The following is a 26,369-nucleotide window of genomic DNA, read 5'->3' as shown; positions in this document are numbered from 1 at the left end:
GAGACAGTGACCCAGCCTTGCATGGTGGCGCAATGGGACCTGTGGGGAGGGGAGGAGCGGGGTCCAGGTGTCAACCTCTGCTGCCTCCTCAGCTCTGCCAGACGGTACCACTCAACGCATCCACTCAACGGTGATGGCAGCAGCAGGAGCAGCCTGGGGGGCCTGCCTCGCGATGGTGCACAGGGGCCTTTTGGAGGTCACATCTGCCAACCATAGAGACTACACTGCTGGCACAGAAGGGCTGCCTTGTAAACATCTGGTACAGGTGCCTCCTCTGACGCACAAGGCGGGTTAATGGAAGCCTCACAATTTTACCGCATGTAACCAAGGCGTTTTGCCGGCACTGTATTGTTCCACACTCCTCTTGGTAACAGCTATTGGGGCAGCTCTGCCAGCCCCACCCTTTCCCCATATTCCATGGGCAGTGTGCCTATATATGGGGCATGGGGTTGGGGGGCACCCACCCACACCAAAGTAGAACAGAGCACCCCCATTTTCATCTGAGGAATGTTGGAGGTTGTCTCAGGACCGAAAAACGTGTGGCATTGAGTAGATCGCTGCCTTGGATGTACAGAGAAGACAATTGCATAAGGTCTATCTATAGAAAAATGGTCTAACGTAGTGCAGAGCAGATTCCTCTGTTCATTTTTTTTTTAAATAATTTTTTATTAAAGGTTTTTATAACAACAAACATATAACAAATACATAAACAGACAAAAAAACAAAAACAAAACAAAAAACATGTACCATTTCATATCTTAATTTCTTATACCTTTCTTCCCCGACTTCCTCATGCCTCCCTTTTCTGTATTCCAAATTCTTATCAATTACTCAGCAAATCTTCCCTTATTTTAATTTGAATTTAATCTAATCTTCCTTATTCTCCTTGTCTTAACCCTTGCTAATAGTAACCATTTACTTTCCAGTCCAACATCATTCTAACTTTCGTTAATTTTGTAATATTTCTTTAAATAGTCCTTAAACTTTTTCCATTCTTCTTGCGCTGCTTCTCTTCCCTGGTTTCGGATTCTGCTCGTCATTTCTGCCAGGCCCATGTAGTCTATCACCTTCATCTGCCATTCTTCCAGTGTGGGTAGTTCTTGTGTCTTCCAGTACTTCGCAATAAGTATTCTAGCTGCTGTTGTAGCGTACAAAAAGAAAGTTATATCCATCTTTAACACCCCCTGTCCGACAATACCCAAGAGAAAGGCCTCTGGTTTCTTAGGGAAAGTATATTTAGATACCTTTTTAAGTTCATTATAGATCATTTCCCAGAATGCCTTAATCTTCGGGCACGTCCACCAAAGGTGAAAGAATGTACCCTCCTTTTCTTTACATTTCCAACATTTATTATCAGGCAAATGGTAAATCTTTGCAAGCTTGACTGGGGTTATGTACCACCTATCTATCATTTTCATAATGTTTTCTCTTAGAGCATTACATGCCGTAAATTTCATCCCGGTGGTCCACAACTTTTCCCAATCAGCAAACAAGATATTATGACCAATGTCCTGAGCCCATTTAATCATGACCGATTTAACCGTTTCATCTTGTGTATTCCATTTCAGCAGCAAGTTGTACATTTTTGACAAATTCTTAGTACTGGGTTCTAACAATTCTGTCTCCAATTTTGATTTTTCCACCTGGAAGCCAATTTTACTGTCCAATTTAAACGCTTCATTTATTTGATGATAGTGCAGCCAATCTCTCACCTTCCCTTTTAATTTCTCAAAACTCTGCAATCTCAATTTGTCCCCTTCCTTTTCCAAAATTTCCCAGTATCTTGGCCACTTCGACTCCATGTTTAACTTTTTAACTGCCTTAGCTTCCATTGGCGACAGCCACCTTGGAGTTTTATTTTCCAGCAAATCTTTATATCTGATCCAGACATTTAATAGTGCTTTTCTGACAATATGGTTTTTGAAACTTTTGTGTGCTTTAACCTTGTCATACCACAAATATGCATGCCACCCAAAAATGTTATTAAAACCTTCCAAATCCAGAATGTCTGTGTTTTCAAGAAGCAGCCATTCTTTCAGCCAGCAGAAAGCTGCCGCTTCATAGTAGAGTTTAAAGTCTGGCAGGGCAAACCCCCCTCTTTCCTTTGAATCCATTAATATCTTAAATTTAATTCTGGGCTTCTTGCCCTGCCAGACAAATTTAGATATATCTTTTTGCCACTTCTTGAAACAGTCCATTTTTTCCATTATTTGCAATGCTTGGAACAAAAACAACATTCTTGGCAATACATTCATTTTTATAACTGCAATTCGACCTAACAAGGAAAGCTTTAAGTTTGACCAAATCTCCAAATCTTTTTTCACTGAGATTCCTCTGTTCATTCTTCTGTTCTTCAATCTGTTTGGGTATTTTTACTCTACTCCCGCCTTTTCCTTCCTGCAAAGGCTGAATGGCTCCTACGAGGGTATAAGTCTGGGAATGATGAATGAAGCCTTTGTGGACTTCACCGGCGGAGTTGGGACCACCTTTCTGCTAAAAACACCTAACCCAGAGCTTTTCAAGATCATCCGAGAGGCGCTGAAGAGGCGGTCTATGATGGGAGCGAGCACTATGGTAGGTGCGGGGGGTGGGCACTCATTTAAGGGGGTTGCAGGGCCTAGTGTCATCCAGTGGCATAGCGTGGGTTGTCAGCACCCGGGGCAAGGCAAGTAATTTGCGCCCCCTAACCCGTGGATTTGCGCCCCCTAACCCATGGATTTGCCCTAACCCCAGATGTTGCGCCCGGTGTGGCCCGCCCCCCCTGCACCCCCCACGCTACGCCACTGGTGTCATCAGCACACCCAGCTACCCAAATCCCTGGCAATATCTTCTCAGCGGCTTCAGTGGCGAAACCAAGCTGTGGGTCAGCTCCCAGGGGCTGAGACCCCCAAGCCTCTATTGAGCCAGACCCAGCACCCGATACTAGCTCTCAGTCTTGATTGATGAAAGTTAAGGTCCAAAAAGATCAGGAGTGGGGACTGAAAGTTTTAAATACAGTCCTACCTTCGTTTCCGAACAGCCTAGTTCTTGAACGTTTTGGCTCCTGAACGCCGCAAACCTGGAAGTGAGTGTTCCAGTTTGTGAACTATTTTTGGAAGCTGAACATCCGACGGGGCTTCAGCAGCTTCCGATTGGCTGCAGGAGCTTCCTTAGATCCAAGCAGACATAAAATATTGCTCTCTAGTGCCATGTTCCCTCGGTTTCCTTCTAAGTCACATCTCTCCTAACCTCTCCACTCTAAACTCTGGCTATCTGTTGAGGGAGGGCCCCCAGTCCTTTAATCCTTTGTTCTCTTAATGGCCTGTTGTCAGGAATGATTGGTGGGTGCTAGTAGAGATAAGAGTCCAGGAATCCAGCCATATTTACAAAGATTTATTGGTTTCTTCAAGCTATTTACAAGAGCTCAAAAAAGTCAGTCTCCATTATGGTGAGTCCGTTTCCCCCAGCATATCCACTTCCTGAGCCCGACCCCCTTCCTTCCTCTGCTGCAAGAGTGGCTGGGCCCCGGAATTGGCTCCCCCCTCTCGGATTCATTGCCTCCTGACAGCCCTTCATCACCTTCCTCCTCCGAGGAAGAGCAGCTGCTAATTAAAGGAACCGCATCTCTGTTCCATTCTCTCCCCCTTCTCTGCCTCCAATTCCCTGACCTGACACCTGTCACCCTGGAGTCTAGCCTTTTAACACTTTTAACACTTACTGAATCCAGGAGTTCGAAGCATCTAGCACTCAGCCAAACACCCCAAGCCTTCATTAAATTCTAACTCTTACTGGATCCAGGAGTCTGGCTGGCACCCACAAACTCGTAACTCTAGGGAGAGACCTGCTGGATCAGGCCAAAGGGGATCTAGTCCAGCATCCTATTCTCACAGTGACCTACCAGGTGCTCGTGGGATACTTTCAAACAGGACCCAAGTGCCACAACCTTCTCCTCTTACCAACTGGTATTCAGAGACATATTCAAGGCTATTGACAAATGGGGGGGGGGAGAGTTAGTCACCCAATTGTTCTGGGTGATGGTGTGGGTCTGACTGTGCTGTCCATCCTGATTTTCTTCAGGCTAGTGGTCCTGAGGAGACTGAACTACAAACCCCAGAGAAACTGCTGAAAGGGCATGCCTATTCCATCACCGGATTCTGCAAGGTATGTCTTGGGAGATTCCAGATCAGCCTCTTCCAGGGAAATTGCAAGGCTGAAGAAGAAGAAGAAGAAGAAGAAGAAGAAGAAGAAGAAGAGGAGGAGGAGTTTGGATTTGATATCCCGCCTTTCACTCCCTTTAAGGAGTCTCAAAGCGGCTAACATTCTCCTTTCCCTTCCTCCCCCACAACCAGTGGCGTAGCGTGGGGGGTGCAGGGGGGGCCGGCCGCACCGGGCGCAACATCTGGGGGTTAGGGTTAGGGGGCGCAAATCCACGGGTTAGGGGGCGCAAATCCACGGGTTAGGGGGCGCAAATTACTTGCCTTGCCCCGGGTGCTGACAACCCACGCTACGCCACTGCCCACAACAAACACTCTGTGAAGTGAGTGGGGCTGAGAGACTTCAGAGAAGCGTGACTGGCCCAAGGTCACCCAGCAGCTGCATGTGGAGGAGCGGAGACACGAACCCGGTTCCCCAGATTACGAGACTACCGCTCTTAACCACTACACCACACTGGCTCTCAAGGTTGAGATATTTTGTACCAGTGTGGATCACCTCCCTCCTTTCTCCTTTCTCACTGTTGTTGTTGTTGTTAGAAGAGCTTTTCTTACAGGGCAGCTTTTCATTTCATATTTGGCCTAAATTTATATCTATCTATCTATCTGGGACGCGGGTGGCGCTGTGGGTTAAACCACAGAGCCTAGGACTTGCCAATCAGAAGGTTGGCGGTTCGAATCGCCGTGACGGGGTGAGCTCCTGTTGCTCGGTCCCTGCTCCTGCCAACTTAGCAGTTAGAAAGCACCTCAAAGTGCAAGTAGATAAAGAGGTACCACTCCGGCGGGAAGGTAAACGGTGTTTCCGTGCACTGCTCTGGTTCGCCAGAAGCGGCTTAGTCATGCTGGCCACATGACCCGGAAGCTGTACGCCGGCTCCCTCGGCCAGTAAAGCGAGATGAGCAACCCCAGAGTTGGCCACAATTGGACCTAATGGTCAGGGGTCCCTTTACCTTTATCTATCATCTATCTATCTATCTATCTATCTATCTATCTATCTATCTATCTATCTATCATCTATCTATCTATCTATCTATCTATCTATCTATCTATCATCATCTATCTATCTATCATCTATCTAAATTGGCATGGGCCAATGGAAAGCCAGTGTGGCAAAGTGGTTAGAGTACCTGACTAGGGTCCGGAAGACCTGAGTTCAAGTCTCTACCCAGCCATGAAGCTTGCCGGGTGACCTTAGGCCAGTCCCTGCCGATCATTTTTAACCTACCTCGCAGGCTTGTTGTGAGGATTCTAAAAGGGGAGGAGATGAACGACCTGCACTGCCTTGAGCTTCCTGGAGGAAAAGCAGGATACGAATGCAATAGCAAAATGTGCAAATTGCTTGCAGATTTGTACCCCGTGCCCCAGTTCTTCTGAGCACCTGGCAGTGCCCCTGGTCTTCAACTCCTTTTGGGGTCTCTGTGTTAAAAATGTCCCTGGTGGCTGTTCTCTGCTATAAAACATAGGGGCCACCTGCTATTTATTTTGCTCATTCTTAGGTCCATGTGGGGGGCCAGAAGGTGAAGCTGCTGCGATTACGGAATCCATGGGGCAGGGTTGAGTGGAACGGCAGCTGGAGCGACACGTGAGTTTGCCTGGAGGCTCTTGGGGCAGGATGAGAGGCAGAGGGAACAATACCAGGAGAGGCATTCTGAGCAAGCGATCACGTTACACTGCCTTGCAAAATTTGGGGGTGCCTGAGATGATGGATCTATGTGGGTCTCTTGATAGCTAGCTGTGTGGTCCTCTTGAGTTTCATGTCCACAGCCTCCATTTCTAGGGCAAGTCCCGTAATCATTTCACGTCCCAGAGTGTTTTAATGTTGAAAAGGCTTAAGCAGGTCCACAATGGGAGTCAGGAACTTAGTGTGACTGGCCCTCTTCCAGCAAAGATTTGGCAATTGTCCTTGCTTTTTCACTTTCAGGTGTCCCTTCAAGACCTTTTCATTCCCTCCCCCAAAATCTTGGTAACGACAGCTTACCCCTCACGAAGTTGCAGTTCCCAGAATCCTCAGCACCTCCCAGGAATCATTGGGGGGGAAGCCACCATGCTTCGAATGTGTGTTAAATGTGCTTTTAAATTGCACAGCGTTGACGGTGGCCACCTTTGCTAACCAGGGACGTATCTACACTCACGGTTTATAACGTAAAAAAAGGGTGAAAGTATCTACACTCACGGTTTATAACGTAAAAAAAGGGTGAAAGAATCGTTTTCAAAATGCAGAGTGACAAACGCCGCGTTGCTCTTAACATTCTTAAATCATTATTAAAATCCGACACCAGAGGCCGCTGCAGAGAATCCAGCAGAGTTTGGCCGGGGGGGGGGGGGCGGAACAATAAGATAAGAAAAACATTTTAATTTGAAAGTATGACCTGCGACGTTTTAGATCAATATATATATAATATCGTTTTAGTAACGTTAAACAGGTCAGTGTAGATCCAGCCCAACTTTTTTGCCTATGAAACTCTCCAACGAAGTACGTTTGTGAATGCCCATGTTTTTCTGCCCTAGCTCACCTCTTTGGAGTTATGTGGACCCTGGACTCCGGGAGCAGCTGCATGTGAAACAAGAAGATGGGGAATTTTGGTAAGAAACAGAGCCCCAGATCTTAACTCTTTTTTTGCGGGGTGGAGTTCTGCAAGGGAGTGTTTAAAAAGGTTAAAAGCTCACGTTGACGTATGCCCAAATTGGCAGGCAAACGCCCTCACCCCTAACCAGTGCTTTCCCCCAAGAAAAATAGGTCCTGAGAGGTGCCGGAACTGCGCTCTGGCTGAAAAAAAGCACCACCCCAATGAACTGACAGCAGCATTTGCGGGACCACCGTAGTCAGAGAACAGTCAGGGTTAACCCTTGCCCCAGTATTTTTTTGTTGTTGTTTAGTCGTGTCCGACTCTTCGTGACCCCGTGGACCAGAGCACGCCAGGCACTCCTGTCTTCCACTGCCTCCCACAGTTTGGTCAAACTCATGCTGGTAGCTTCAAGAACACTGTCCAACCATCTCGTCCTCTGTCGTCCCCTTCTCCTTGTGCCCTCCATCTTTCCCAACATCAGGGTCTTTTCCAGGGAGTCTTCTCTTCTCCTGAGGTGGCCAAAGTCTTGGAGCCTCAGCTTCAGGATCTGTCCTTCCTGTGAGCACTCAGGGCTGATTTCCTTCAGAATGGAGAGGTTTGATCTTCTTGCAGTCCATGGGACTCTCAAGAGTTTCCTCCAGCACCGGAATTCAAAAGCATCTATTCTTCGGTGATCAGCCTTCTTGATGGTCCAGCTCCCACTTCCATACATCACTACTGGGAAAACCATGGTGTTGCATACTTCCCCCTGTTTTGCTCTCTCTCTCTAGGATGCAACTGTCTGACTTCATACATCACTTCGATATCTTGGAGATCTGCCACTTCCGCACTGATGGGCTAGAAGGGGAGAGTTCCCCCTCTGGCTGGTACGGCGGCGACTGCTTCCAAGGGAGCTGGGTCAAAGGCCACACTGCGGGTGGACACCGGACCTTCAACCCCTGGGGTAATCCTTGGAGTGTGGGAAGGGGAATAGACAGCAGCGGCACTGGCAGGGCTCACGGAAGCTCAGAGCTCGGAGCAGATTAATTGGGCATGGCGCCGGGTCTGTGGCCTTGAGGTTGATGGACTGCAACTCCCATCATCCGTCCATGACTCGGCTTTGCTGGCTAGGACCGATGAGTGTGGGAGTTGGACAACATGTAGAGGGTCACAGATTTCCCTCGCCCCAGGCAGATGCAACACAGGCAAGGTGGGGGAGACCTATCGCCTTCGGGACATTGCAGAAAATGCAAGCAGATAATGAGGCAAGGAATGTTGTGGGAACATGGCATGCTTGTGTGGACGTGGTGGTGTGCTACTCGTGGTAAGATTAAAAGTGAGTACAGTCATACCTTGGGTTACAGCCGCTTCAGGTTGTGTTTTTTTGGGTCGAGGACTGCGGAAACCCGGAAGTACCGGAACGGGTTTCGGCGGTCACGCACGCGCAGAAGCGCTAAATCGCGCTTTGTGCATGCGCAGAAGCGCCGAATCGCAACCCATGTGTGCGCAGATGCGGGTTGCGAACGCTGCAGGTTGCGAACGTGCATCCCGCACGGATCATGTTCGCAACCCAAGCGTCCACTGTAGCTGATTCAATAAATGCATGTTATATTCTGATAAGTGGAAATGTCTTCTGGTTCCTAGCCCAAAATTGCAGTAATATGGAGGGTGAGAGCCAAGATCTCAAGAGGTGTGGATGAGCTCTGAGTGTTTCTTAAAACATATTTGAATTACTACTACTACTAGTTCCCCGCCCAGCCACTCTGAGCGGCTTCCAATAACTATAAAAGCTTCATAAAACATCAAGCAAACTCTTCCCTATGCAGAGCTGCCTTCAGATGTCTTCTAAAAGTGGTATAGTTATTTATCTCCCTGACATCCGGTGGGAGGTCGTTCCACAGGGTGAAGCGATAGCACCACCTGCTGGCAGTTAAAAGCGCACACCTGGTGCACTTCAATGCTGTTCATGGAGCCGCAAAGCACTTTCAGCAGGTGATGTCCTGGTGAGGTGTGGAAGAAGCTTAGTAGCTGCTGGAGGGCCCTCAAAGTAGCGTAGTAAAGTTTGAGGAGAGGCAGTGTCACTGCAAGGAGTTTCCCAAACAATTTCTCCCACAGCCCTAGGCCCCAAACATGCCCAAATATCTGAGTTATCTGAGTGACTTTAGACCCGTTTTCCTCGCTGTGCAGACACCTTTTGGATGAACCCCCAGTTCCACCTTTCACTGCTGGAGCCGGACGAGAAGCGAAGGAAAAAACAGGTCCCTCATCCCTCCTGCTCCCTCCTTGTCTCCTTGACGCAGAAGGATCGGCGCAGGAGCAATAAGGGCTTCCTTTGCATAGGCTATGACATCTTTCAGGTGAGTGCATGAGACTGACTGGATCAGATATTGTGTCTGGTGACAAGATTTGCCAGAAACCCACCTGGGGATGAAGTAAAACCAATTGGTAGCTTAGATAGGGGCTGCCCATCCCATTCTGCCGCCTGAGGCGAAATAGGAAGGTGCTGCCTGCCCACCCCTAACCGCCGCCAAAGCCTCACTTACCAGGGATGTGTGGCTTCAGCTTCTGCTGATATCGTGCAGAGGCCTCATGTGATCTTCCCCAGATCCCAGGAAGCGAGGCGCTCAGCTACTGAAGCTGCTTCTCCTTACTTCTGTGGTGACGTCCCTTGGATTTCACTGCCTGAGACACCTGCCTCATGAATGGGCTGGCCCTGAGCTTGGTGGTAGTCTGCTTCTAGAGCATCTTTTTGCATATAGAAAGTCCCACGTATAGTCCCTGACATCCAGGCAGGGCTGAGAATGTCCCTGTGTGAAACTCTGGAGAGCTGCTGCCAGCCAGTGTTGACAATACTGGGATAGATGGACTCATGGTCTGACCTGGTACAAGGCAGCTTCCTATGTCCTTCCTCTCCATGTTATCTGCTAATAAGCCCCCTCTTCCACTCTACCGCCCCGCCCCACCAGCTGTGGTCTGTCCGCTATGTTAGTAATATCATAGCTTATCAATTGCCTTTTCTGCCGCTCTGTGGATTGACTCTCTCAGGGCAACTTGTGATTAAAAACATTGACAGTTACAATCCAAAAATGAAATGGCGGGGAGGGGTGTGTGTGTGTGTGTGTGTGTGTGTGTGTGTCTTTTTGAGAAGGATCAGCAGCAACTGATACTAAGTAAAAAACAACCAATCAAGGTTGCAATCCTATACACACCAGGAGTGGCTAGCTTTTTTTTGGTCAAGACCCCTGTTCATCCCATGCCACCTGTCCAGGGGTCAGTGGTGGGTGTGGCTACCCCACATTCCTGCTGGATCTATACAGATTTAAAAAATGCTATAGAAAAATATGCTTTGAAAAGCTCTTAATGGAAAATCCCTTTGGCGACAGATCACTGCTCTACAGCACCACCTGGTGCCACGTGTTTATAATGCAGTTATAACGATATAATTGACAAGTGTAGCTGAGTCCTCTCTCACACACACATACAGGGCAAACATCACACACAACCCGTCACTCTTCAAATGGCCCATCTGATGACCCCAGAGGTAACAGTTTGCATCCCTACCTGGGCACTGGGCTTGTAGGGCATACAGGGTGTTTAAACTTCTCCAGCCATCCCAATTCCATGTCAGTCTGTTGTTGTCACCACCATTGCCAAAATCAGCGGGAACTTGGAGGTGGGGCTGTTGGGAGGGAGAGAAAAATGCATTTGATTTCCTGGTTGCAGCTTCATGGCCCTCCTATAAATTTTCCTCCTCTCTTTCTTTTCTTGCAGATGTCCGAAGAGGTAATAATCCAAGTGGTTTGTACTGTCTTGAAGGGGCGTCTCTCTCTCTTTGCATAATTGCTTCACCCAGAAGTTAAGGAACGGGCTAAGACAGGAAAGCTACAACCCATTTGGAAATGATTTTTGAAAGGGAGGTTGACACAGTGCAAGTGCGCCAGCAGGAGTGCTGGGTTGACTCCGTCACCATGTTTGCACTGTGCTGACCTCTCTACTGCCTGGGTAAGCAACAGTGACCCACCTGCTAGGAAGGGAGCAGCGTGGTTCTGACCCAGCCGCAGTGGGGAGGGGATGCAGGGGTACGCATACCCCTAAACATTTTGTGAATCTAAGTTTGGCCTCATTGAGGAGCAGTATTTCAATATGAGTAGGAAAATGAGAGAACCCCATAACATTTTTTTAAGAAAAAAAGCACTGCCCAGCCTTATAAGCCACGTCTGTTCATGTACCTCCTCAGTATTATGTGGAACAAAAATGAAGTCTGCCAAGCTGCTACAGCAGGCCGGGTGAGGGGCATTCATGAGGGACTGAATAATAAGAATAAGAATAAGAATAATTTTATTTATTGAATTTATATACCGCCCTACACCCAGACATCTCAGGGCCTTTCACAGAATAAAATAAAATAAATAGAATAAAATAAAGATATAAAACCACAAAATACATAATAAAAATAAAAATGACAACCCAATAACCCCACCCCCCAAAAAAACACATTTTAAAAGGGAATAGGATGTAAATCAAATCAACCAAAGGCCTGGTTGAAAAGGAACATTTTTGCCTGGTGCCTAAAGGTGTATAATGAAGGCGCCAGGCAAACGTCCCTGGGGAGAGCATTCCACAGACAGGGAGCCACTGCAGAGAAGGCCCCGTTCTCGTGTTGCCACCCTCCGGACCTCTCGAGAAGGAGGCACATGAAGGAGGTCCTCAGAAGATGATCTTGGGGTCCAGGTAGGTTCATTTGAATGGGAGGCTCTGGAGACCTTTTCCCCACAACAGTGTGTTCAGAACAGTGACGGTGTAGTCTATAGATGGCCTGGGAAACTGCTGCTCCTCCCGGGGAGAAAAGCCTTGTCGACTTTCTTTCTCCAGTATCTACAGCTGAAGACCACAGCTCAAAGAAAACAGCTGCTCCCCAAACTCAAACAAGTTTGGCCGACTGCCTATGGGTATTTAAGAGACATCACCGAATATATCCGGTTGCCCCCCGGAGATTACCTGATCGTCACCAGCCTTCAAAACCCTCTGGCTGAGGCTGAATTCACCATCCGCGTCTTCACGGAGAAGAAACATCGGTTCCGGTGAGTTCTGATGCCCCAGAGGGTTTAAGCCTCAAGGCTTCTGTGCCAGCCTTGTACCTTCTGCCTGTTCCCACTGGTTTTTTTAAGAACTTGATTTTTATGTTTAAAAGTCAGCCTCAGTCGGTACCGTATTTTTCGCTCCATAAGGCGCACCGGACCATAAGGCACACCTAGTTTTTAGAGGGGGAAATCAAGAAAAAAAATCCTAGTCTCTGTCCGCTTCTCCCAGAGCTTCTGGGGCTGCCGGGGGAAGCCCGGATTTCCACCCCCCCTAGCCCCAAAGAGCAAAGAAGCCAAGACAGCGAGTGGAATCCAGCCCACTCACTGTCTTGGCTTCCTCTTTAGCTGTGTGCAACCTCTCCAGCTGAGAGAGGCTGCGCGCGGTTAAAGAAGCCATAGCCGGGCGCAGCCTCTCCCGCCGGAGGGGGTGTGCGCGGTTATGGCAATAACCCCACCTCCCGCAAAAGCCCACAGGAGCTGTGCACCCTTTAAGGAGTGCGCGGCTCCTGTGGGCTTTTCTACAAGGAGGGAGAAGGGACTGACTGGCCGCGTCAGTCCCTTCTCCCTCCTGGGGAAAAGCCCGCAAGAGCCGGGCGGAGCTTGTGTGCGGCTCTTGGGGGCTTTTCCTGCCTGCCTCCCCCCTGCATTCGCTCCATAAGACGCAGAGACTTTCCCCCTTACTTTTTAGGAGGGAAAAGTGCGTCTTATGGAGCGAAAAATATGGTAACTATGGGTGGTATTCAGTTCTAGAGTAGACCCATCAGCATTACTAGACACGACTAACTTAGGGTTCATTCACATTTCCGCTTTGCCCCAATCCATTGTCGTAGATTTTTCTGGGGACAACAACGACCCCTAAACCCTACTAATTAATAAATGGTAGGATTTTGATTATTTTGGATGTGAAGGGAGAAATATAATAAGTGGAGGATTGGGGGTGATGCCCGTACCTGCATGTTTAGGCACTCCTAGACGATGTTATCTTGCCTTCTAGGGAAATTGGTGAAGAAGTCAGCGCAGATGATAAAGCACTACAGGTAACAGCTTATTCTCTATGGCAGTGCTTTAGGAAGATCGGGTGTATTTGTTTGTTGGCTTGGGTTCGGCATCCTCAGAATTTCAGCTTTCTTAAAACATGAGGCCAGATTCTAGCCCTCAATACAGCTGCAGTGCCTGATAGAATACAGTGGTACCTCAGGTTACATTCGCTTCAGGTTACATTCGCTTCAGGTTACTCTGCTAACCCAGAAATAGTGCTTCAGGTTAAGAACTTTGCTTCAGGATGAAAACAGAAATCATGCTCCGGCGGCAGCAGGAGGCCCCATTAGCTAAAGTGGTGCTTCAGGTTAAGAATGGACCTCCGGAACAAATTAAGTACTTAACCCGAGGTACCACTGTATTGCAAACCAGAAGGCAGTTGAGCAGGTGCAAAATGGTTAGGGGCACGAAATTTCAGCACCTGGTGTTGCCTCAGTATGGTTCTGTGCTTCAGTCACTGGGCTCTGTTAAAAGCAGCATTTCCATGCAAACCAGGAAGTGACCTCTCCAGACAATAGAACGACTCTTCTTTTCTTATCTCTGTGACTGCGATCTTCTGCGTGAAGCAAATGCTGTTAGGCCAGGCATGTCCAAAATTGTTTTCGGGGGCCTAATGCGGGTGGCACTGTGGGTTAAACCACAGAGCCTAGGACTTGCTGATCAGAAGGTCGGCGGTTCGAATCTTCACAATGGGGTGAGCTCCTATTGCTTGGTCCCTGCTCCTGCCAACCTAGCAGTTTGAAAGCACGCCAAAGTGCAAGCAGATAAATAGGTACCGCTCCGGCGGGAAGATAAACGGCGTTTCCGTGCGCTGCTCTGGTTCGCCAGAAGCGGCTTAGTCATGCTGGCCACATGACCTGGAAGCTGTCTGCAGACAAACGGCGGCTCCCTTGGCCTATAAAGCAAGATGAGTGCCGCAACTCCAGAGTCGGTCACGACTGGACCTAATGGTCAGGGGTCCCTTTACTTTTTAATGCGGCCCGCCTGGATCAATCCTAAAAAAAGCTCAACAACCTTGGTCGGCCCTCGTGCATGTTCACTTCCTCAAATCAGGCCTTCTTTGAAAAAAGTTTGGGCACCCCTTCATTAGGCAGTTGAATGTGCATGTGTACTCTGTCCTTTCCCTCCATCCCACTCCCTCCACACAGCCCCGGGGGCTGGCAACCCACGCTATGCCACTGCCCATTTGTGCCCTGAGTCAATCAGTTCAGTTCTCCTTCCCCCAGACTTTTAAAAAACTGTTAATGTGTTGTTCTGAGAGCCGCTCACTCAGTACTCTGCACAGCCAACTTATCTGAAATATACTCGGAGTCAAGAGTGGATTTCATGCTCTTTATTCAGCTCATAGTGGTGAGGAGGGAATGAAAGTTTCCCCACAGTATCTGCTTTATATACATTATTTACACAATGGGCCCCACGTGATTTGCTAATTCTGGAATTCTCCTGTAGGCCAATCAGGTTGTGGATTCACTTCCATCTGGAGCTGGATTGGGTGGTTCCTGCAGACCAATCAGACTGCTGCATTGTTTTAGGACCAATCAGACTGCTGCATTTTGGATCCTATTTTTCTAGGACCAATCAGACTGCTGCATTTTGGATCCTATTGTTCTAGGACCAATCAGACTGCTGCATTTTGGATCCTATTCAACTAAGTACATAACATTATCCTAGAAACAGGGGAAACTCGTTGCTCCCCTGGCTTGATTTGCTTTTAATATGTGTATATTTGTCCTGAAATCGATGACTGTGGCTCCAACAGCAAGCTTGCCCCTCAAAGAATGTACATCTCTCTCACGACCTTCTTGCTTTCCAGATAATGATATCGCCCAGGATTGAACTCGACCAGATGCTTGAAAAAACTTTCCTGGAGTGGGCAGGCCAGGTAAGGGAGTGTAAGAACATTGGTCAGCACAGTCCTTACCTGCTTGTGTTGTTTTGCAATTGGTTGATTGTCTGGCTTATTTAAATAAATTTAAATACTAAATTAAAAAAAAAATTAAATATTGCAAACTACTCACCATCAGTGAAGGGTCCCTTTTTAGAATCACTGAGAAAGCAGAGAGACTGCAACAAGGGATGTCAGAGAATTCCAGTGAATGCAGAAATGGAAGCAGAAATTGCTGATTCACACATATTTACCCTGTGTTTAGAAGGGAAATCGATCCAGTGAATAAATCAGTATTCGCTGTTGTAGATTTCAATCTGCAAATGATACCTAACTGAGCACACGCATAGTCTGTTTGCATTGTGTTGTGAACGAGCAGAATAGCGTAATGACGACATAATTCATGTAATTAATTACTGTATTTTTCGCTCTATAGGACGCACCCGACCATAGGATGCACCTTGTTTTAGAGGGGGAGAACAAGGGGGGGGGGAATCTCCCCCTCTCTGCTCAGCGCCCCTTCAGCGAAGCGGCAGGAGAAACGGAGCCCCTTCCATTTCTCCTCCCGCTTGGCTGAAGGGGCGCTGCGCAGCTCTCTCTGCTGAAGCTGGGAGAGTCTTGCTCTCCTGGCTCCAGCGAAAGGAACCTGAAGCCTTCGGAGTGCAGCGGGAACTCACGCTGTGCTCCGAAGGCTTCAGGCGGCTATCCCTGAAGCCTGGAGAGCGAGAGGGGTTGGTGCGCACCGACCCTTCTCGCTCTCCAGGCTTCAGCGAAAGCAACCTGAAGCCTCCGGAGTGCGGAGGGAGCGCTCCCTCTGTGCTTTGGAGGCTTCGTGTTGCTATCGCTGAAGCCAAGGAGCCTGCATTCGCTCCATAGGACGCACACACATTTCCCCTTAATTTTTGGAGGGGGAAAAATGTGTCCTATAGAGCGAAAAATACGGTACATAAGCTACGTAATTTTGCCATAGCAGAAAGCAGGATGAACAATGTAGTTTTGGGCAGAGAATGAACTGCAGTGGGAAGGAAACAGTGCTGAATGCAACAAATACATGGCAGTGGCAGAAGGAAACATGGCAGACAACAGTGGGACCCTGGTTGATGTCCTGAGTAGGAGAGAAAGAGCCAGAGGCACTGGGAATAGAAGTGGAGGAGGAATTGAGGGTGCTTGGCATTCCCACAGTGGCCCCCACAGCCCACCTCAAATAAGGGTTTAGACTGGGGTAGGGGTAGAGGATAAATTCAATTTAGTTTGCATTTCATGAAAAGCTATATATTTCTCAGTTCTCACACACCAGTATGCAAACAAAACACAGCTACCCTTTGAAACTCTAACAAATTTTGCAACACTGTTTTCCAACCAAACAGTAATTATAAAAATGTATATATTGGGGAAAATGCACATATAATGTATAGATCAGTGAAAATAACATACAAAATTGCATTATATTAGGGGAAATGGTTTGCAAAAATGTGCATGTTAGTCAAAAACTGCATACAGCAATGTGTTGATTAGGATAAATTTACACTGAAATGCTGACAAATTTTCATGAGGATTTAAAGTACGTTTCCGAGCACAATTCAAAGTGTTGGTGCTGACCTTTAAAGCCCTAAACAGCCTCGGTCCAGTATACCTGAAGGAGTGTCTCCACCTCCATCATTCTGCCTGGACACTAAAGGCCTTCTGGCGGTTCCCTCATTGTGAGAAGCAAAACTACAGGGAACCAGGCAGAGGGCCTTCTCGGTAGTGGCGCCCGCCCTGTGGAACGCCCTCCCACCAGATGCCAAAGAGAAAAATAACTACCAAACTTTTAGAAGACATCAGAAGGCAGCCCTGTTCAGGGAAGTTTTTAATGTTTAATAGGTTATTGTATTTTAGTGTTCTGTTGGAAGCTGCCCAGAGTGGCTGGGGGGACCCAGCCAGATGGGTGGGGTATAAATAATAAATTATCATCAGCATCATTAAAGGAAACCCCTCAAATTGCTATAGAAATGGGGTGGGGTTTGATTTAAGATTAGAAAAGTGAGAAACTTAGAGAACCAAAATTGGCAGATTCCATCATTCCTGATCACTGGCCATGTTAGCTGAAGTTGACAGGAGCTGGAGTTCTCCAATATATGGAGGGCCAGAGGTTTGTAGCTCCTGCTTTTCACAGAGCATCAACCCTGAGCCTGACTGGAATGGAGAAGAAGGTGGGGCCCATTACATTATGTGACTTTTCTTGGATTTTTATTTGGCTGATTCAGGACCAGCAAATGGGCGCTGCTGAACTCCGGGGCATTCTGAATCAGATCATGAAGACCACTTGTGAGTATCCAACACGGTTGCCTCCCCCATCGGCTACATTCTTCCACCTCTTCCCTTTCTTCGTTCCCATCTTCTCTTTCCTAGAATTTAAAATCTGGAAAGAACTTGAAACTTGTTCCCTTCCCTCCCACCTACACATCTGTGTTGCTCTGGGTGCTGGCAACCCATGCTACACCACTATTCCAGACTATCGCTCTTCTGTGGATGGGATTCAGTTGCATGCAAGCAAATTTGGGTTTTGCAACTGACGTGGATTTGCCACTCTTGTGCAACTTCCAAAACAAACAAACAAACACTTTTAGCAATAAGGAAAGTGATGGGAAAGTGGCACTGGAAAAGGTGCCTGCTCAGGTATTTTCTTGGTTCTGCTTTAGCCCTTTGCCCCTCTCCTCTGCAGGAATTACTATAACCCCCTCCCTTTCCAATAGTGTTGCCTTAATTGAGTGGCAGTCATGAGCAAGAGTGTAATGAGGAGGGAGGGAGCATTTAACCATTTCTTAGCAGTGCAAATCGTCCCCACTCCCAGAATCCCACTGGGGAAAGGAGGACTGTCCACTTGGCTGCAGGGGTTCCAAAGTCAGGGAGCAGAGTTGCTATTCCACTATCGCCTTAAATCAGATTGGTAGTAATTGGGTGCTGCTAAATTGTCCCCAGGGGGATGCGGGTGGCGCTGTGGGTTAAACCACAGAGCCTAGGACTTGCTGATCAGAAGGTCGGCGGTTTGAATCCCCGCGACAGGGTGAGCTCCCGTTGCTCGGTCCCTGCTCCTGCCAACCTAGCAGTTTGAAAACACGTCAAAGTGCAAGTAGATAAATAGATACCGCTCTGGCGGGAAGGTAAAGGGTGTTTCCGTGCGCTGCTCTGGTTTGCCAGAAGCGGCTTAGTCATGCTGGCCACATGACCCGGATCTGTACGCCGGCTCCCTCGACCAGTAAAGCGAGATGAGTGCTGCAACCCCAGAGTCGGCCACGACTGGACCCAATGGTCAGGGGTCCCTTTACCTTTGCTAAATTGTCCACATCTGGGAGCACCTAATGTCATGAATCCATTCCTCTGTCCTTGTTCCTGCATCAACACTGAGGTCCAGCTCCGAGGGCCTTTTGGCAGTTCCCTCACTGCGAGAAGTGAAGCTACAGGGAACCAGGCAGAGGGCCTTCTCGGTGGTGGTGCCCGCCCTGTGGAACGCCCTCCCATCAGATGTCAAGGAGATAAACAACCAACAGACTTTTAGAAGACACCTGAAGGCAGCCCTGTTGTTAATGTTTGATATTTTATCGTGTTTTTAACATTCTGTTGGGAGCTCTCCAGAGTGGCTGGGGAAACCCAGCCAGATGGGCGGAGTATAAATTATCATCATCATCAACTGTAGTAATTATGTGTCCATCCTCTCACCACTTTCTTTTCCAGGGTATCCACTGAAAACTGATGGCTTTTCCATGGAGCAGTGTGAAAAGATCACCCAGCATTTCAGTGTATCCTTCTCTAGGGAAGTAGATGGGGCCAGGTATCAAGAGGGAAGGGAGTCTGGATCCAACCCCTAGCACAAGAAAATAGTGGTCCATTGAATGAAAGAGAACCCCAAATTCCCATTCTCTCTTCCATGTAGGGATGGCACGAGCATCCCAAATGGGGAGGATATGTGTGTCTCCGATGGGTCAGGCTACATTCCAGGCGAGCAAAAGCCGGAGGTCTCTATGCTCTGCCTAAAACATGCACTAGCTGCATCCAAAGCAACATGGTTTCTCATGCATGGTGAGGGGGGTATGGTGCAGGGAGAATCTTGAGGGCTGGAGGTCCCCCACCCCTGCAATATCTCATTTGCTTTTTCTTAACTCTGTAACAGGGCAGCAAGACAGGCAAGGTGACACTGAGCGAAGTTAAGCAGTTCTGGACTAAGATAACGGAATGGGAGGTGAGGGTAGGGACCAGGGCAGCTGGACAAAAGCCCACCTCCGAAGAGGTTCTGCTATACCTGGGCCACCTCTGTCAGGGTTGACGGGTTCTGGTGTCAGTGCAGGCAGAAGATGTTGATCTGTTGAGTGGACAATCAGGAATCGGTCTTCTTGTATTTTTATCAGTCCTGGCCAATCTAAACTGCCCCTGGGAAGAGGGATAAACTGTTAAACCACTCTGGGAATTGTAGCTCTGGGAGGGGAAGAAATGGGATCTCCTAACCGTTCCCAGCACCCTTATTAAACTACAGTTCCCGGGATACTTTGGGAGGAGCTATGGCTGTTTATGGGATGCAGCTGGCTCTGTGGTCTAAACCACTGAGCCTCGGGCTTGCCGATCAGAAGGTCGGCAGTTCGAATCCCTGCAACGGGGGGAGCTCCCGTTGCTCAGTCCCAGCTCCTGCCAACCTAGCAGTTCAAAAGCACAAAGTGCAAGTACAGTGGTACCTCGGGTTACATACGCTTCAGGTTACAGACCCCATTAGCTAAAGTGGTGCTTCAGGTTAAGAACCGACCTCCAGAACAAATTAAGTTCTTAACCCAAGGTACCACTGTAGATAAATAGGTACTGCTCTGGCAGGAAGGTAAACAACGTTTCCGTGTGCTGCTCTGTTTTGCCAGAAGCAGCTTAGTCATGCTGGCCACATGACCCGGATCTGTATGCCGGCTCCCTCGGCCAGTAAAGCGAGATGAGTGCTGCAACCCCAGAGTCGTCTGCGACTGGACCTAATGGTCAGGGGTCCCTTTACCTTTATGGCTGTTTATAGTGATGTGGTACTGCTTTCAATGTATAGTACAGAGGGGGCCTGACTCTCTTGAGCTCAGTATTTGATAGCAAGATGCTATAAAGTGCCGAGGGCTTTCTGGTGGTTCCCTCACTGCGAGAAGTGAGGTTACAGGGAACCAGGCAGAGGGCCTTCTCGGTGGTGGCGCCCTCCCTGTGGAACGCCCTCCCATCAGATGTCAAAGAGATAAACAACTACCTGACATTTAGAAGACATCTGAAGGCAGCCTTGTTTAGGGAAGTTTTTATTGTGTGACATTTTAATGTATTTTTAATCTTTGTTGGAAGTCGCCCAAAGTGGGTGGGGAAACCCAGCCAGATGGGCAGGGTACAAATAATAAATTATTATTATTACCTCTCCCGATTCCACTCCACAGAGTATATTCATTGGTTATGACATGGACAGGTCTGGCACCATGAACACCCATGAAATGCAGCTGGCACTGGACACTGCAGGTGAAAAGGAGTAGGAAATAATGCACAGGGGATATTGTTCTTTATTGTGAAGCTGGATTTGTGAAAATCCTCTTTGTGGAATTCACAGCGATCCTTTAAAAGTCATTTGGTGTTAAAAAGGGATCTCCACTTCAAGGCAATTCCAAATCTCTTCCTCCCCTCACCCACCCCCTATGGAGAGGTAGTCGTGAGTACTAAGAAACCGGCTTGTTGGATCCACTCACCCACACTTCTAAATCCCTAACTAGAATGGAACTTCGTGGTTCAAAAGTGCGAAATTCAGATGGGCTGCAAGGAATGGACAGAGTGAGATTCTGTTTATGATCCTCCTGTGAAGTATAATCTGGATGGGAGTAACCTTACAAAAAGGGACGCAGGTGGTGCTGTGAATTAAACCACAGAGCCTAGGACTTGCTGATCAGAAGGTCGGCGGTTCGAATCCCCGCGACGGGGTGAGCTCGGTCCCTGCTCCTGCAGTTCGAAAGCACGTCAAAGTGCAAGTAGATAAATAGGTACCGCTCTGGCGGGAAGGTAACAGCGTTTCCGTGTGCTGCTCTGGTTCGCCAGAAGTGGCTTAGTCATGCTGGCCACATGACCCGGAAGCTGTACGCCAACTCACTCGGCCTATAGAGCGAGATGAGCACCGCAACCCCAGAGTTGGCCACGACTGGACCTAATGGTCAGGGGTCCCTTTACCTTTCCCTTTAACCTTACAAAACGAGGGTTACATGCAGTTTGAGATTCTGTGCCCTTACAGAATGGTGGCATTTGCTTGCAAATTCAATTTCCAGAGAACCTTTGCTGTCATTCACAAACAAACCATGGGTTTCTAGTCCCTATGGCTGCAGAAACAGATGACTTGCTTGTGGGCAATTCCTGCAGGATTTCAAGAGGCATTGGGTAGCTGAGTAAGATTTTGAGGGGGTAGCCCAGAGGTGGGCTCTCCAGGTGTTGCTGGACTGCAACTCCCACCATCCCTGCTAGATGGAGCTGATGGGAGTTGTTATCTGAGGCCAACAATATCTGGAGACTTCCTATTGGAAGTGTAATAAATGATACAAAGCCAAATGCTAATTTGCTTACTCTCCATATTCCTCCCCCCCCCCCCCTCATTTGTGGAATTTTGCTCAGGGTTCCACTTAAACACAAAGACAAGAGAGGCCCTCGCGAGAAGATATGGCAACTCCTGGCTTCAGATAGACTTCGACAACTTTGTGTCTCTCATGGTGCACCTGGAAAGCGTTTTCCGTAAGAGACAACTTCCTCATTTTATTATTGTTATTCTTCAGTCATGCTTACATCATTCCCTTCCTCCAAGAAGCTAAGGGGGATAAGTGCTTTGCTGAAACTGAAATTAATGCAGAGACGTTTCTGGTTCAGCAACTATTCACAATGTGTTTTTGATGTATAATTGTCTATTCAGGTTGGGACACATTCATCTGAGTAAAAAGGCAGTTTAAAAATGTAACAACAATAACTTCAAACATATGATGAAGTGAGCTGTAGTCCGTAAAAGCTTATGCCATACTGAAAGTGCTAGTCTTTAAGGGGACACAATACTTTTTAATGTTTTTTTTATTATAATAGACTAGCATGGATACCCCTCTGGAAAATATTTAATATGCATTTTGTGATACACTGCTGATATTTAAATACAAACTTTTAAGCAGTGTTGATTAATGCAGAAATGGCAAACAACGCACTTGTGTATGAACGCACATGAAACTGAGATGGCTTGGAAACTGAGAAATACATCCACACATCTCTAATCTTGGCATGACTATGTTTTTGTTTCTTTTCACCAGGGCAATGCAAAAGCTGGGATGATGATGACAAGGGACAGATATGCATGACAGAGCAAAAGGTGAGGAAAAGGCAGTTGTCTCTAGACCGTCTCACGTTCACCCTGCAGACATCACCCCCACATCTCCCCCAGCAGAGATTACTAAACTCCACTATGCTTTTTGGGGTGGGGGGTGGGAGAGCGGTTGTGTGTGTGCCTTTTTCCGCACTGGGAAGGTGGTGAATTTGAGATCATCGCCATCAGTTCCTGTAGTAGCAAACTCGTGTCGATAGAAATGCAGCCACAACAGGGCGAGGGAGGCACCAGCATGTTCAGAAGGGAGAAGCTGCCCTCAACAACAACAACAACAACAATTCATTATTTATACCCCGCCCATCTGGCTGGGTTTCCCCAGCCACTCTGGGGGGGTTCCAACAAAATATTAAAATACAGTAGTCCATCAAACATTAAAAGCTTCCCTAAACAGGGATGCCTTCAGATGTCTTCTAAAAGTCTGGTAGATGTTGTTCTCTTTGACATCTGGTGGGAGGGCGTCCACAGGGCGGGTGCCACTACCGAGAAGGCCCTCTGCCTGGTTCCCTGTAACTTGGCTTCTCGCAGTGAGGGAACCTCCAGAAGGCCCTCGGCGTTGGACCTCAGTGTCTGGGTAGAACGATGGGGGTGGAGATGCTGCTTCAGATATACTGGACCGAGGCCGTTTAGGGCTTTAAAGGTCAGCACCAACAATTTGAATTGTGCTCAGAAATTTACTGGGAGCCAATGAAGGTCTTTCAAGACCGGTGTTATGTGGTCTCGGCGGTCGCTCCCAGTCACTAGTCTAGCTGCTGCATTCTGGATTAGTTGTAGTTTCTGGGTACAGGTAGCCTTCAAAGGTAGCCACACATATAGCGCATTGCAGTAATCCAAGCGAGAGATAATCAGAGCATGCACCACTCTGGCGAGGCACTCTGCGGGCAGGGAGGGTCTCATCCTGCGTACCATATGGAGCTGGTGGACAGCTGCCCTGGACACAGAATTGACCTGCACCTCCATGGACAGCTGTGAATCCAAAATGACTCCCAGGCTGTGCACCTGGTCCTTCAGGGGAACAGTTACACCATTCAGGACCAGGGAGTCCTTCACACCTGCCCGCCTCCTGTCCCCCCAAAACAGTACTTCTGTCTTGTCAGGATTCAACCTCAATCTGTCAGCTGCCATCCATCCTCCAACCGCTTCCAGACACTCACACAGGACCTTCACCGCCTTCACTGGTTCAGATTTGAAAGTGAGGTAGAGCTGGGTATCGTCCGCATATTGATGAACACCCAGCCCAAACCCCCTGATGATCTCTCCCAGCGGCTGCATGTAGAAGTTGAAAAATATGGGGGAGAGGACAGAACCCCGAGGCACCCCACAAGTGAGGGCCCAGGGGTCTGAACACTCACCCCCCCACCTTCTGAACATGGCCCAGGAGGAAGGAGCGGAACCAGTGTATAACAGTGCCCCCAGCTCCCAGCCCCTCTAGAGTTGCAGAAGAAGAAAACAAAGTCTAATCGAGCTAATGTGGTGTAGGGGTTCAAGGGCTGAAAACAGAGGGTAGAAAATGATGGTAAACTGCTCAAGCCACTAACAGGTTGCAGTATTTTGAAGTGGAGGATTATGGTTAGGGGAAGCATCTCCTGTCACTAAACCCGCCAGTCCAGTATGTTAGGAGTTTTTAAGGCAGGATTTGGCTCTCCAGATGTTGTTGAACTCTAACTCCCATCATAGCCACTGGTCAGGGGTGATGAGATTTTGTCAGGGACTGTGCTGAGGAGGGCTACTCTGAGGAGGAATGGTGGGATTCTGAATCTTCCCAGGAGCAGGAGGACAGTATAGATTTGGAACGGTGGTTTGCAGAGGGACATAGTTCAGAAGGCAGAAGCTGGGAAGAACTGGGTGGTGAACAGCTAGGAGAAGAAGAACTGGGGGGGGGGGGGGATACTGTTGGGATACTGCCAGGGAGACAAAGGCCATCACTGCCTCCACATCGTCTCCGGACGTCCATCAATCTCCCGTAGACACGCAGTATCAGCAATTAGCGACACGAGCTCCAGAAATAGATTGCCACATTCCTGAGCTCATGCACACTCTATCAGCAGATAATGCACACAGCGAAAGATGCACAGCAGGAGAGCATATTTACAAGTTTAATTCAGCGTTGATCAGAACAAAAAAAACATGACTGCCTGCTTCAGTGTCTTCGACACCAAGAGGGAAACGAAAGCAACAGAAAAAGTAAACATCCTGTGAACAGGAAATGCGCAGGCTGTGACACAAACATCCTGCTCCCTTTTAAGGTGGAACGGAAATATCCTAACAGTTAACAGACTCAATATCGCTGGAAAGCATCCATCTGATCAGCCCAAGGTCAAGGAGAGCAGATAAGGTGGCAGCACAGAAAGCACAGTGGTTGTGAGATCAGGTTGCAAGACACGGAAGTGACGTGGATGACTAGAGGGGACGTGGGTGAAACCCTTAATTGGGAGCACCTTCATTCTGAGGAATGGACTCTTTGTTCTCTCGCTGTGACCATTAAAAACTATAAATGGTAAGAGACTCCTTTCGCTTTGTTCTGCTTATATATATTGCCAAAGAGGGGGAGGAAGCTGAGTCCATGGAGCCTGACAGATTTGTAGTCCAAAAGCATCTGTGGGGCTACAGGTTCCTTATCCGTGCCATAGAGTATCATGGCCAATGACAGCTCAAAATGAATACAGGCTGTGTAGGAATAAATGTTTTCCTCTCTCTTATCTATGAAGATAATCTCTCCCAAGCAGGTCAAGTAACAAGAAGAGCCCAGAGCAACGTGGAGTGAGAGAGTAGTGTTCACATGAGCTTTTCATGCCGCTAACGATGCTACCCAGTTTTTAAATTAGCCCTGTGGCTCGTCCAAGCCCTCTATCCTCATAACACCTGCAACTGTCTACTATATTGTAGCCCAAACCAAGTGGGGAATTAAAGCTCACCTGATTTCCTTTCTGCCTTTCAGTGGATGGATCTTGTCATGTCCACCTGATTCAGCCATCTCCCACTCTCCATCCGTGGATGATCGCAATTCATTATGCCCAGAGGCATCCAAAGATACATCAACATTCACTGAACGTTTCAAGTTCCGCAATCAGAATAAATCAAGCACTGCTGTGAAATACTTAGCCATTTTAATTCTATAATGGATGTAATTAAAATGAAACTTTTGGTCTCCACTTTGCTTATAGCTGAAAAGAATACCATTTTAATTTGCATATAAGTATCAAATGAGCATGAGGTAGTTAACCCCAGGGTTGTGGGTTTGAGCGCCATGTTGTGCTAAAGATTCCTGCATTGCAGGGGGTTGGAGTAGATGACCTTTGTGGTCCCTTCCAACTCTACAATTCTATGAAATGTACATTCTTATAACAACACAGTAAGGTACAAAATTATTTTATATTACCATATTTTGGTTTTGATTTGTGATGAAGTTCAGAGATTTACCTGTTTTATTGTAGCGTGTTTACTGATGCTCATTGCTGGAATAACTTTATATAAGCTGCTTTTTCTGATCTGCCTGGAAAGCTGTATATAACTTTAAGTTTAAAATTTAAAGTAGTTTAAAGTTTAAAAAGTTTAAAGTTAAGTTTAACTTTCAGTTAAGTGGAAATTAGGAACATTTTTCTGCTCACTATATATATATCCACGTCAGTCAAAGGAAGTCCAAAAATATGCAGGAAACTCCACAGAGTTAGCAACATTTGCTTGGCAAGGGTTAGAGCAGGCTTCCTCAAACTCTGCCCTCCAGATGTTTTTGCCCTACAACTCCTGTGATCCCTAGCTAGCAGGACCAGTGGTCAGAGATGATGGGAATTGTAGTCTAATAAACATCTGGAGGGCAGAGTTTGATGACGCCTGGGTTAGAGTAACGTCAAGTTGTCTCATCAGATACAATTCAGCTACTGTCAGGTTGAAACACTGACTCCAAAAGTCAACACCTAATGTGTAAAGCTTTAACGAGGTAAATGGTTTTTTCATTGACGAACTATAAATTCAAAATGTCTCTACTAATATACCAGGCAATTACAGGTCTACACAGTCAAATCTACTTAATAAACGTTGTGTAAGCCAAATGTAACTTACTGGTATCCATATATTTTTTTAAGCCTTTGAGAGATTTCTTGAGTATAGTATTGTGACTAATACAGCTGACTCAGAAACTTTTCTTTCAAAATCTTCTTGCCTATGAATACTCATCATCCCTGGCAATGGGCATCTGGAGGCGAGTATTGGGTGTGATGCAAGTCTCACTCTCAATTAAAGCAAGACAGCAGTAAG

General features: G+C 47.6%; 1 protein-coding gene across 1 annotated transcript in view; it reads left to right on the top strand.

Moving 5' to 3' along the window:
* Positions 1 to 26,166, top strand: part of CAPN12 (calpain 12) — a 35,226-nt gene extending 9,060 nt beyond the window's left edge. The window contains exons 5-21 of the mRNA XM_083627167.1: positions 2,406 to 2,574; positions 4,057 to 4,140; positions 5,687 to 5,772; positions 6,699 to 6,773; positions 7,528 to 7,700; positions 8,924 to 9,093; positions 10,508 to 10,519; positions 11,609 to 11,817; positions 12,812 to 12,854; positions 14,669 to 14,737; positions 16,987 to 17,047; positions 18,455 to 18,519; positions 18,891 to 18,959; positions 20,161 to 20,239; positions 21,371 to 21,487; positions 22,045 to 22,103; positions 25,054 to 26,166. Of these exons, the coding sequence (XP_083483293.1) occupies positions 2,406 to 2,574; positions 4,057 to 4,140; positions 5,687 to 5,772; positions 6,699 to 6,773; positions 7,528 to 7,700; positions 8,924 to 9,093; positions 10,508 to 10,519; positions 11,609 to 11,817; positions 12,812 to 12,854; positions 14,669 to 14,737; positions 16,987 to 17,047; positions 18,455 to 18,519; positions 18,891 to 18,959; positions 20,161 to 20,239; positions 21,371 to 21,487; positions 22,045 to 22,103; positions 25,054 to 25,080 (1,567 nt within the window). The 3' untranslated portion in view covers positions 25,081 to 26,166. The remainder of the gene's footprint in view (positions 1 to 2,405; positions 2,575 to 4,056; positions 4,141 to 5,686; positions 5,773 to 6,698; positions 6,774 to 7,527; positions 7,701 to 8,923; positions 9,094 to 10,507; positions 10,520 to 11,608; positions 11,818 to 12,811; positions 12,855 to 14,668; positions 14,738 to 16,986; positions 17,048 to 18,454; positions 18,520 to 18,890; positions 18,960 to 20,160; positions 20,240 to 21,370; positions 21,488 to 22,044; positions 22,104 to 25,053) is intronic.
* The last annotated feature ends 203 nt before the right edge of the window (positions 26,167 to 26,369 follow it).

This window comes from Podarcis filfolensis (assembly GCF_964270895.1).
Source record: "Podarcis filfolensis genome assembly, chromosome: 8".
Lineage (NCBI taxonomy): Eukaryota > Metazoa > Chordata > Lepidosauria > Squamata > Lacertidae > Podarcis > Podarcis filfolensis.
The sequence above is the reverse complement of the archived record's forward strand: the minus strand, read 5'-3'. Positions and strand labels throughout refer to the sequence as shown.